The sequence below is a fragment of the Vulpes vulpes genome, chromosome 10, assembly GCF_048418805.1.
Source record: "Vulpes vulpes isolate BD-2025 chromosome 10, VulVul3, whole genome shotgun sequence".
NCBI lineage: Eukaryota > Metazoa > Chordata > Mammalia > Carnivora > Canidae > Vulpes > Vulpes vulpes.
This window is the reverse complement of record NC_132789.1, coordinates 51,240,984-51,254,420: the sequence shown is the minus strand read 5'-3', so window position 1 is coordinate 51,254,420 and position 13,437 is coordinate 51,240,984. Positions and strand designations below refer to the sequence as shown.

At 38.9% G+C, this 13,437-nt stretch overlaps 1 protein-coding gene across 11 annotated transcripts in view; it reads right to left on the bottom strand.

The window, feature by feature from the left end:
• STIL (STIL centriolar assembly protein) overlaps window positions 1-13,437 on the bottom strand; it is a 64,467-nt gene that overhangs the window by 18,755 nt on the left and 32,275 nt on the right. For all 11 annotated transcript variants that reach the window (XM_072724062.1, XM_072724064.1, XM_025991880.2 and 8 more), the window contains 2 exons: window positions 12,542-12,707; window positions 8,280-8,511 (listed from right to left, as the gene is read on the bottom strand). In XM_072724062.1, coding sequence (XP_072580163.1) covers window positions 8,280-8,511; window positions 12,542-12,707 — 398 coding nt within the window. The remainder of the gene's footprint in view (window positions 1-8,279; window positions 8,512-12,541; window positions 12,708-13,437) is intronic.

Sequence of the window (13,437 nt, the reverse complement as noted above, 5' to 3'; positions counted from 1 at the left end):
AAAGACAGATACTGTATGATTCTGCTTACACGAAGTATCTAGTCAAATTCAGGGAAAAAGAGTAGAATAATGATTACCAGGGGCTGGGGGAGGAGGGCGGGGGAAGAAAAGGGGAGTTATTCTTTCATGGGTATAGAGTTTCAGATTTACATGATGAAAAAAGTCTAAAGATCTGTTTTTCAACAATGTAAATGTACGTAACACTACCAAACTATATCTAAATATCAGTAAGATGGTAAATTTTAGGTTATGTATTTTTTATCAAAACAATGAAATAAACAAAAACCTTAAATGATTTATTAAAACAAACACAATTCCTTATTCTGCCAACCAAAGTGCTCCAAAATTTGGTAGCCAATTTGGCTTTTCAGCCAATTTCTTACAATACCCCATTTTACTTTATATTCTAAACAAACTGGATTACTAATAATACTCTGAATTCAATCCATATATTTTCAGTACACAATGCAGTAGTTCTCAATCTTGGTAGCACAACAATATCGCTTGTAAAGTTTAAAAAAAAAACAAAACCGTTTGGATCTCAACCTTCAGAGATGCTGAAATGGTGAAGGGCCTGAATATCTCAAATGCCAAGGACTTGAGGATTAACTGCTCTATTGCATCTAAATTGGCACACTTGTCAAACTACCCACCCTCGAGGGGTCATTATATTTTATTTTATTTTAAGATTTCACTTATTTGTTGGGGAAGCAAGGGGAGAGAGAGAGAAATCAGGGGGGTGGGGCAGAAGGAGAGGGAAAAAGAGAAGCAGACTCCCCTCTGGGCAAGGAGCCCAACACAGGGCTCACACAGGGCTTGATCCCAGGACCCTGAAATCATGACCTGACCCAAGGGCAGATGCTCAACCAAATGAGCCACTTAGACACCCCTCGAGGGGTCATTTTAAAAGTCTGCTTCCTCTAAAACTCTAACTGTATATGTTCTCTTGCTTCTTTTAACCCCCATTAGCACTTCCTTTTATCTCTTATGTCACACATACTCTCATTTATAACACAGTTATCTGTGTGTTCATCATGTTTTGTGTAAAATTTTTAATCTTTCTCGGCTTTGATTTCCTCATCTATGAAAAGGGAAAAAAGGGACTCCTGGGTGGCTCAGTGGTTGAGCGTCTGCCTTCGGCTCAGGTCATGATCCTGGGGTCCTGGGATCGAGTCCCTCACTGGGCTCCCTCTGGGGAGCCTGCTTCTCCCTCTGCCTATGTCTCTGCCTCTCTGTGTCTCTCATGAATAAATACATAAAATCTTAAAAAAAAAAAAAAAAAAAGAAAATATCCATTTCCCTGGCTTAAAAAAAAATGTGACAGGATCAAGGGAGATACAAAGCGCCTAGCATAGTACCAGAAACTAGTGAATCATAATTGTTAGTTTTCTTCATCTCTTGTTGCTTTCCCCTTGTTCCCCAAACATCAAATTGAACTTTTATCTTCAGCCATGTTAACTAATACCAATGAAAACACCAAACTCTCAAACAGAAGAAGAAATCTAGTCTTTACAGAGATTTTGATGGCTTTTTGGAAAATTACTTGTACTGAGCAGGTTTTATCATCCAAACATTTGCAAAGCACTTTGTTTTTAAGGAGAATCTGTGTAAGTTACTGAGTTTGCCTTACTCCAACTTTAGCTAGATGATAACAATAATTAGATACAAAAGCACTGTTCTAAATGCTTTACATATATTAAATTATTTAACCCTTACAAGAATGCTGAGATAGGTGCTTTTATTATCTCCATTTATGGATGAGAAAACCAAGTCATCCATAAATTACAAAACCTGGCCACAGTACTGTGATTCAAATCCAGGCAGTCTGACACCAGAGCTTATCATCTTAATCATAATCACTCATCTATACTGCATTTTCAAGAATTTTAAAATATCAGTTTTGGCATTTAACCTAGTAAGCAAAAACAAAGGAAAAATAAAAGAACCAAAACATTAAAGATTTTAACCTCAAAAGATTTAAGATTAAAACAAAATTTTACTTTATCTTTTTTTTTTAAAGATCTTAATTCTTAAATAATCTCTATACCAATCTTGGGGTTGTCTATACCAATGTGGGGGTTGAATTTACAACCCCAAGATTAAGAGTCACATGCTTTACTGACTGAGCCAGCCAGGGACCCCAAAACAACATTTTAAAAGACGATTCTAATATGACAAGTATTAGTAGGTATGTCCAAAGTATGACTTCTAAAGAAAATAAAATTATTTCAAATGAAAATTTCTGTAAATAACACATACCACTGTTCTTCACTGGGAAAAAGCTTCCAGTTACCAATTATGCTTCAAGGCAAATAAATTTATCCCTCACAGAATGCTTTGACATCAGAAAGAGAAAGATCCAGGAAGACATCCAAGGGGGACAGGGAACCCAGGTGGTTAGGTGCCATGTATGAACACTTAGCAGTGGGAAGCACAGCATGAATCAGACCACGTATTTGGGAAGAATCCTATAGAAGCACCAAAACCACCACAGACACAATGAAATCAGTATTTAATCCAAATCAATATATTATGCTGAAAATCAGATTTACATCTAGTTATGTGCTGGAATCAATAGAGCTGATTAGCTGCCCTGCGAAAGCAATGAACTACATTCTACCAGTTAACTCAGATAGGTTTCTCAAGTTAAAAACCACAATGGAGTGAAGATATTTAAGTTCTGACTTAAAACCTATTTCTAGGGGAAAACCCCTATAATTCAAAAAAAAAAAATTTACAGTTTACAAAAGTCAATGAGAATAAATAAGGATAGCAATAGCTAGTTCCTCCTTGATCTCAGCTGTTTTTAAGTATTTAAAATTTATTTAGGTAATCTCTACACCCAATGTGGGGCTCAAATGCACAACTCTGAGATCAAGAGTAACATGCTCTTTTGACTGAACCAACCAGGCACCCTTGTTCTCACTTTGTATTATTACAAACAAAATATGGACTTATTGTGGGGCTCACCTTAAATTGTTTTTCCTATCACTGAACTCATACAAAATATGTAACATGGGGAACAATACACTAGGTCAAGTTCTAAGGATACAGGAAATTATTATGATCCTTGTCCTACAGAAATTCAATCTTATGGGGGAGACATATTTACAAACCTTTTAAAATACACTCTGGTACATACAATGAGAATTTAAGTTACATGAAATATACTATACTGAGCAAAGGAGATAAATGTTTCTAGTTTTCTGGAGGAACATGTTATTGTTTTACTCATTATGGTAATCAGAATAATTTAAAATGACAAATATTAGAGGATAAAAAGGAATAGAAAAGCATCCATGCTCATGGACTAGAAGAACAAACATTGTTAAAATGTGTATGGAACCACAACAGACCCCAAATAGCCAAAGCAATTCTCAAAAAGAAAAACAAAACTGGAAGCATCATGATTCCAGATTTCTTTCTTTCTTTTTTAAGAATTTATTTATTCATGAGAGACACAGAGAGAGGCAGAGACATAGATAGAGGGAGAAACAGGCTCCCTGCAGGAAGCCCGATGCAGGACTCCGGGATCACACCCTAAGCCAAAGGCACACACTCAACCACTGAGCCACCCAGGTGTCCTATGATTCCAGATTTCAAGCTATATTACAAAGTTGTAGTCATTAAAACAGTATGGTACTGGCACAAAAACAGACACATAGATGGAATAGAATAGAGAACCCAGAAACGGACCCTCAACTATATGGTCAACAAAAAAATTTTTAAGGATTTTATTTGAGAGAGAGAGAGAGAGAGAGAGAGAGAGAGAGTGAGCGAGCACAAGCAGGGGGAGCAGCAGAGGGAGAGGGAGAAGCAGGCTCCCCACTGAGCTGGGAGACCGACACGGGGCTTGACCCTGGGATCATGCCCTGGGCTGAAGGCAGATGCTTAACCGACTGAGCCACCCAGGTGCACCTATGGTCAACTAATCTTCAGGAAAGCAGGAAACACTATCTGATGGAAAAGACCATCTCTTCAACAAATGGTGTTGGGAAAATTGGATAGCAACATGCAGAAGAATGAAACTGGACCACTTTCCCACATTGTACACAAAAAATAAATTCAAGAAAGATGAAAGACCTTTTTTATTTTTAAAGATTTTATTTATTTATTCATAAGAGACAGAGAGAGAGAGGCAGAGACATAGGCAGAGGGAGAAGCAGGCTTGCTGTGGGGAGCCTAATGTGGGATTTGATCCCAGGACTCCTGGATCACGACCTGAGCCAAAGGCAGATGCTCAATCACTGAGCCATCCAGAAGCCCCAGGGATGAAAGACCTTAATGTGAGACAGGAAATCATCAAAATCCTAGAGGAGAACACAGGCAGGAACCTCTGTGACCTCAGTCATAGCAACTTCTTACTAGACGTGTCACCATAGGCAAGGGAAACAAAAGCAAAAATGAACTACTAGGACTTCATCAAGATAAAAAGCTTCTGCACAGCAAAGGAAACAATCAACAAAACTAAAAGGCAGCCTACAGAATGGGAGAAGATATTTGCAGATGATTTAACTGATAAAGGGTTAGCATCCAAAATCTGCAAAGAACTTACCAAATTCAGAGATCCCTGGGTGGTGCAGCAGTTTGGCGCCTGCCTTTGGCCCAGGGCGCGATCCTGGAGACCCAGGATCGAATCCCATGTCAGGCTCCCGGTGCATGGAGCCTGCTTCTCCCTCTGCCTGTGTCTCTGCCTCTCTCTCTCTCTCTCTCTCTCTCTCTCTCTGTGTGTGTGACTATCATAAATAAATAAATTAATTAAAAAAAAAAAGAACTTACCAAATTCAACACCCAAAAACCAAATAACCCACTTAAAAAATGGGCAAAAGACATGAATAGACACTTTTCTAAGGAAAGACATCCAGATGGCCAACAGACACAAGAAAAGATGCTAAACACTACTCATCATCAGGGAGCTACAAATCAAGACCATGATGAGATACCACCTCACACCTGTCAGAATGCCTAACGTTAACAACACAAGAAACAACAGGTGTACTGTTGGTGGGAATGCAAACTGCTGCAGCCACTCTAGAGAACAGTATGGAGGTTCCTCAAAATGTTAAAAACAGAACTACTCCGGGAGCAAGCAATTACACTACTAGGTATTTACCCAAAGGATGCAAAAATACAGATTTGAAAGGGTACATGCATTCCAATGTTTATGGCAGCATTGTCAACAACAGCCACGCTATGGAGAGAGCCCAAATGTCCATCAACTGATGAATGGATAAAGAAGATGTGGTGTGTGTCCACACATGCACGCACGCGTGCACACACACACACACACACACACACACACACTGGAATATTACTCAGCCATCAAAAAGAATGAAATAAAAAAAGAATGAAATCTTGCCATTTGCAACAATGTGGATGGAGCTGGAATGTACTATACTAAGTGAAATGAATCAGAGAAAGACAAATATCACATGATCTCACTCATATGTGGAATTTAAGAAAGAAAACAGATGAGCATATGGGAAAGGGGAAAAGAAAAAAGGAGAGAGGGAAACAAACCATAAGAGACTCTTAACAACAGAGAACAAAGTGAAGGTTGATCGAAGTATGTGGGTGGGGGAGATGGACTAGAAAGGTGATGGGTATTAAGGAGAGCACTTGTTGTGATGAGCACTGGGTGTCATATGTAAGTGAGGAATCACTGAATTCTACTCCAGAAACCACTGTATTCTGTGTAGAAATCACTGAATTCTACTCCAGAAACTGCACTGTATGTTAACTACCTAAAATTTAAATTGAAAATAAAATAAAATGTACCTAGAATGTATCAAGCAAAAAAAAAAAAAGCCAAATATTATCACAAGGTTTATAATTTAAAAAAATAATCAGGGGTGGGACATCCGGGTGGCTCAGCAGTTGAGTGTCTGTCTGCCTTCAGCTCAGGGTGTGATCCATGGTCCATGGATTGAGTCCCGCATTGAGCTCCCTGGGAGGGGCCTGCTTCTCCCTCTGCCTGTCTCTATCTCTCTCTCTCTGTCTCTCATGAATAAATAAATAAAATCCTAAAAAAGAAAAAAAAAATTGGGGGTACCTGGTAGCTCAGTTGGTTGGGCATCTGCCTTTGGCTCGGGTTGTGATCCTAGGATTGACCCCCGCATAGGGAGAATCTGCTCAGTGGAGAGTCTGCTTTTCCCTCGCCATCTGCCTCTCCCTCTGCTCATGCTTTCTCTCACATTGTCTCTCTCTCAAATAAATAATCTTAAGAAAAAAATCAGTTGTCTGCCCCATGCCACCCCACCACCAAATTCGCCTTTTAACTGTTACATACGGTGTTTTATACCTATATCATTCCTCTACTTCCAAATTTATTGTTTATTCTATACCTGATTCCTCCTAATACTTCCACAAGTCCAAGCTCTCTCACTTGGCCTTTACTATACTAACCAGTTTCCCTATTTCCACTCTAAACTCCATCAGTTCATTTGCCACAGAACAGCTATTTAAAAACTGAAAAATCATTTATCATTCTGTTGTCTAAAATCCCTCCTGGATTTAATAAGCATAGAATAAATTCAAAGCTCCTTTCCACATCCTCCAAAGCCCCCACTTAATTTGAACTGTGAAGCCTGTGCACACCTCAGGGTCTACACCCGCCATTTCTTCCACCTGGAACACTTTTCAGGTGTTCTCAGAGCTGGCTCCTCCTTGTTATTCTAATCACTGCTCAAATTGTTAACTCCTTAGGGAAGGCTTCCTTTACCACCGCCTACTTAATATAGTCCTCACTCCCCTGCTACCATCCTAGGTACACTCCACTTGACCACTCTGGTTTATTTTCTTCAGAGCTGTTGTTGTCATTATGTAAAATTATATTATTTATTAATAATATGTTTACCTCTCCAAGTCATGGAAATTCTAAGAAGTTAGCAGTTTTTTCTAACCTATTGCTCAATCTCTAGGGCCTAGTTCTGTGACAGCACTTATCAGAAGCTCAAAGATAGTTAAAATTGTTTCCTAATATCCTGAAGATCTAAATTACTTTGAGATCCTTGTTTAATAAAACAAAACAAAACAAAAAACAATCTTCATGGGCACCTGGGTGGCTTAGTCGGTTGAGCGTCTGCCTTTGGCTCAGGTCATGATCCCAGAGTCCTGGGATTGAGTCCTGCATCAGGCTCCCTGCTCAGTGAGGAGCCTGCTCCCCTGCCCCCACCCCTCCTCCTGCTCATGCACAAGCTTTCTCTCTCACACACAAAAAAATACATAAGTATCTTAAAAAAAAAAAAAAAAAAAAAAAAACTTAAAAAAATTCCTGAAAATTTTTAAACACAGAAGAGGATAGATAGTATAACAACCATTATACACAGACTTAAAAATTACCTATTCACAGGGCACCTGGGTGGCTCAGCTGGTTGAGTGGCTGACTCTTGACTTTAGCTCAGGTCATGATTTCACAGTTCTGGGATCGAGCCCCGTGTCAGGTTCCATGCTGAGCATGGAGTCTGACTGAGGTTCTCTCTCTCCTTCTCTCTCTGCTCCAAGCCCCCACCCCCCACAAACATATTCTCTCTCTAAATGAATAAATCTTAAAAAAAAAAAAACAAACCCTACTTACAATGAACCTTATTATACCTCTAGCCATTTACTCTCCCCCCAGGTTGTTTTTTTTTTTTCTTTTTTCCTCACCAGGTTATTATTATATTTTAAAGATTTATTTATTTATTTATGACAGACACACACAGAGAGAGACAGAGAGAGAGAGACAGGCAGAGACACAGGCAGAGGGACAAGCAGACTCCATGCCGGGAGCCTGACATGGGACTCGATCCCGGGGCCCCTGGATCGTGCCCTGGGCCAGAGGCACGTGCTAAACCGCTGAGCCACCCAGGGATCCCCCTCACCAAGTTATTTTGAAGTAAATCTCAGATAACACTTCATATGTAAATATTCAGGCTATATTTTTCAAAAATAAATTATTATATATAATTGCAATATGCATAATCTTTAAAAATTTATAAATTTCAGGGCCCCATCTCCATCTGAGACCTAATTATCAGAATCTCTACAGTGAGGCCTAAGTATATATATATTTCTGAAATTTTCTTCAGATGTTCTGATTCAGCTACACTGTAAACACTTCTGATGACTGACATCTGGGAATAGTTATAGAGGGGCCAGAATTGTCAATTTCGTAAGAACCTATCAGGAAAGACACTACTGAAAATACAATTTATAAAACAAATAGTTTGAGTTAAAACACCAAAAAGATTAGAATTTAAAAAGAAAAAAAAGGGGATGAATGTTCAAAGACACCTTACTTGGATACAGAAAGTGATTGATTAAATTCCTCTTCCACAGCAATGTTGCTTTCTTCAAAGCTGGGAATATCAACTGCTTTTAATGAAGACGTGCTACATGGAGGACTTGTGACCTCATTATTAACATCAACAGAAAAATTCATGTCCTCACTGGAAATCTTGGTATCATCTTGCCTTAGCTGAGATTCAGGCTCTTGATTATCACCTGCTCCATTCCAAAACAAGCTGGCACCTGGAGGTTAAATGATTAACCAGATACTGAAACAAATATTCTACTATAAAAATAATCTTCTGCAAACCTCTAACTGTATTATTTTAACACAATTACCTAGAAATGTTTTCATATATCTTCTCAGAAATGCCATAAAGAGTAAGGTGAAAAGATGGAAAATTGGTGTACAAAAGTGGGGGGGGGGGGTGTGCTTGGGTGGCTTAGTTGGTTAAGCGTCTGACTCTTGATTTCAGCCCAGATTAGATGGCTCTCAGGGCTGTGAGTTCAAGCATGTTGGGGTCCACACTGTGTGTGGAGCCTACTTAAAAAGGTAAAAACAAGGATCCCTGGGTGGCTCAGTGGTTTAGTGCCTGCCTTTGGCCCAGGGCACGATCCTGGAGTCCCAGGATCGAGTCCTGTGTCGGGCTCCTGGCCTGCTTCTCCCTCCTCCTGTGTCCCTGCCTCTCTCTCTCTCTCTCTCTGTGTCTATCATGAATAAATCAATAAATAAATCTTTTTAAAAAATTGACAAAAAAAAATAATAATAATAATAAAAAATAAAAAGGTAAAAACAAAAAACCACCTGGGATACAAAGGGAAAGGAGATATTCTGGGCCCTGTCTCTTCAAGAAGTGTGGCTCTCAAATGACATGTTACACATAAGAAGGTTCTGAATACGATTTGGGGTGTATGTGTATGTGCAGATAACTGCTGTTCTGAAAAAACAAGGGAAAATATATAAAATACCAGTCGCTAGGCTCTCTGATTTCTATCCTTAAATACAATATTTATGAGAATATTTAGAGACATACCAGACTTATATCAGGCAAATATTTAAAAATCAGATGTTTGGGGACCCTGGGTGACTCAGTTGGTTAAGTGTCCAACTCTTGGTTTTGGCTCAGGTCATGATGTTGGGGTCATGAGATCGAGCCCCATTACAGGCACTGTACTCAGTGAGAAGTCTGCTTAAGACTCTCTCCTTATGCCCCACCCCCAACCAATCACATTCACACGCGTTCTTTTTCAATTAAATATTTTTTTAATTAAAAAAAATTTTTTAAAAGATTTCATCCATTTATTCATGAGACACGGGGGGGCGGGGGGGTGCGCACAGAGAGACAGGTAGAGGGAGAAGCAGGCTCCATGCAGGGAGCCTGACATGGGACTCGATCCCGGGTCTCCAGGATAAGGCCCTGGGCTGAAGGTGGCGCTAAACCATTGAGCCACCCAGGCTCCCCCAAATTTTTAAAAAATTTTTTAAAAAGATTTTATTATTTGAGAGAGAGTGTGTGTGTGTGAGAGAGAGAGAGAGCGCAGGAGGAGGGGGTAGAGGGAGAAGCAGGCTTCCCATTGAGCATGGAATTGATGTGGGACTCAATCCCAGGACCCTGGGATCATGACCTGAGCTAAGGTAGACGTTTAACCAGCTGAGCCACCCAGGTGCCCTCAAATAAATAAATAAATCTTAAAAGAAAAAACAATTATGAAAAATTTATGTAAGTATTGCTATTTTTCTGGAATATTTACTAATATATACCTTCAGAAAATTAATCATCATTGTAGAATAAATATGCTTTTAAAAGCCATTTAGTTCTAATAATTATTAATAATGCTTTTTTCTGCATATAAGTAATAACTACCCCAGGTCATCCAAGCTGAATACCTGAAGTTTCAAGACAGTTTCACAATATCAGCTTAACCATGTAAATGACTTCATTCAATTATCTTTTATTCAGCACACATTATGATTTAGGAATCATGTTAGTGAATAAGATACAATAGTGGAATAAGGCAGTGTTCCGGATCCCAAAAGTTTACAGTCTAGTACAGATAGAGATACAGATACAGATGAGAAGCAGCTATAATACAGTAAAAGTACAGAGTTTTCTAGTAGGATACTACACTTTTTGGTATGTTTGGTACCTATGTTTGATTAGCTCACAATACCCACCAACTCCTTGTCCACCATCCCTCTACAACACACACACACACACACACACACACACACACACACACACACACAAACTTTCTTTGGTAACTGTCACCTGTCCCTGCAATTAACAAAGGTGAGACTCTGGCAGTTATGTCCCTATTACATGCTTCTCAATCCCCTTACCATTGAACCAGGGATAGAACTCTAATCCAAGCTAGGTCATTCAGGTTCTCTGCAATTTGAAATAAGACTGAAGGACAGTAACCTGGTTTGTGTACATGGCTAAAACTGTATAACACATATACTTTGGAGCTTTAGGTGAGCTAGAAAAAACTGGGTAAAACAGCCATGTAGACTAGGCTGGATAGTCTTAATGGTATTCCAGTTTCTAGTTCTAGTCTTTTCCTGAAGTCCAGCCCATTCTTGGCCTTGGTTTTCATGAAACATCCTCATATCCTTCCAGTAAATTCTTCTTCCTTGCTTAAATTATTTCAAAGTGGTTTATATTACTTGCAGCCAAAGAATCTTGCCTAATACTCAGTAATGTCTGGCTTATAAATGTACATGAGTTTCTTCCTCCACTCTCCCTCCTTGCTCCCCTCTACATGGACAGTTAACAAACGGGTTCAGAGATAGAATATAGAAATCTGTCTTCCTTCCTTTTCTCCCTCTCAAATCTTCATCTGTTACTTTTGCAAGTCTTAGGTCACCAAACCATCTTCATTCCTCAAATGTTTGAGTATCACCATCTTCATTTCCCAAAGCAGCTCAAATTCAACAGATACTTAGAGTGAACTCCATCCTCTCTCTTTTGCTCCTCTAACATGCCTTCCTTAGGTCATCTAAGCTGAAAATCCTGGAGTAACTTTTATTTTCATTTTTAACACACTTTTAATATTAGGATAATTCTAGATTCATAGAGAAGATAAAGTTCCCGTATACTCCTCACCAGTTTGCCCTGATGTTAACACCTTACATTAATGGCACATTTTTCAAAAGCAAGAAACCAATATTGGTGCATTAAAATTAGCTAAATCTCCAGACTTTATTTAGATTTCACTGATTTTTCCACTAATGTTCTTTTTTCTGTTTCAGGATCCAAACCAGGGTATTATATCACATTTAGTAACTATAGAATCCTACCTCTTCCAATCACCACATCCAATTAGTTATCAAAAGCTATCACCCTACACAACTCTTTCTCTTCATTCCTACCATCATCATCCTATGTACTAGGCATCTCACTAGGTCTTGGTGACATTCTTGAAGACATTTTTAAAGACCTCATGGTCTGGTGGTGAACAAACATGTAAACAAATATAGGTCATTTACATTATTTTTTTTTTTTTTGAAGGTCTATGGCCTTTTATTTATTTTTTTATTTTTTTTTATTTTTTTTTATTTTTATTTTTTTTAAATTTTTTATTTATTTATGATAGTCACAGAGAGAGAGAGAGAGAGGCAGAGACACAGGCGGAGGGAGAAGCAGGCTCCATGCGCCGGGAGCCTGATGTGGGATTCGATCCCGGGTCTCCAGGATCGCGCCCTGGGCCAAAGGCAGGCGCCAAACCGCTGCGCCACCCAGGGATCCCGGTCATTTACATTATTAATTGATTTTTCAAAAAGGCCTTCAATGTTGTTTATCAAATAAAAGAGACATTCCTTTGTGAAGGATATAATAAGCGCTCTCCATAGGCAGGACCACACTGGACGATTCAGAGCCCTGCTTTCTCACTGCACCCCTGCTATTTTCTCTACCCACCCTGTTCTACCTTCTCTCTACTTCATCGACTAAAACCCTAAATACCCTTCAATGCCCAGAATCAGTAATAATGCACGGATGAAACAAACCTTCCCTGATCCCTCAAGACACAGATGACTTTTCTTATAAGAATTGGGTTCAGTCCAGGAAAGTAGTAAAAACATGTATTATGTTGGTGGACTCACATTTGTTTTCATCAGATATAGTTCTTGTTCACAAAAAGTAAAATTACATGAAGACTTAAGTGATACTCTCTTCACCTTGGCTTTGGTTCTGTTTGTACCACACACCAATTTAATGTATAAATTTTAAAGTGATATGAAAAGCAGTTTTTTTAAAAAAAAAGACATTACCTGTGCTCACAGCAATGCTTACACTTTTTCTCATGTGCAAGCCAGGGGAAGACTGTGCTTCCATGGAAACCAGATCCATTTGTCTTGCAGCTTGCACTGTGTCTTCAACAGAGGTTGTCTTAGGGGAACAGGGCTGCAGAGACTGCGCTTCCAATAAACGCTGAATCTGTATTAATTAAAAACATATTTTATTTTAAAGATTTTATTTATTTATTCATGATAGTCACAGAGAGAGAGACAGAGAGGCAGAGACACAGACAGAGGGAGAAGCAGGCTCCATGCAGAGAGCCCGACTTGGGACTCGATCCCGGGTCTCCAGGATCGCGCCCCGGGGCCAAAGGCAGGCACCAAACCGCTGCGCCACCCAGGGATCCCTAAAAACATATTTTAAACTGGTAGTGAAGTAATCAACCAAATTGTTAGTGGAGTTTAAAAATGAATTACTAAGTGCCCCAGTTATAAATAACTGACTTTTAACTCTATCTTCTCATAATTCAGTTAGATCATACCATAAAATTATTCAATGCAGAAATCACTATCCTTCATTATTAAGAAGCACTTAAGTAGGTGAAGTGTAAGTTTTATCTTTTTTTAAAGTAAACTCTATGCCAAACGTGGGGATTGAATGTAGAACTCTGAGATCAAGAGTTGCATGTTCTACTGACTGAGCCAGCCAGGTAAGTGCCCCATGGCCAAGTATAAATTTAAAAGTGAAAACATAAAGGTATTTAAACTGGCATTCATAAATTGACACTTGTATTAAAGAAAAAAGTCTGAATATTAACACTTCAAATCAGTATTTCATTCCTATTCCACCTATAAGTCAAAAGTAAGATAAGAATTATATTCTAACTCCTTACCAAATTGTGAACATTTTTTATATAAGGTTCTTCTTA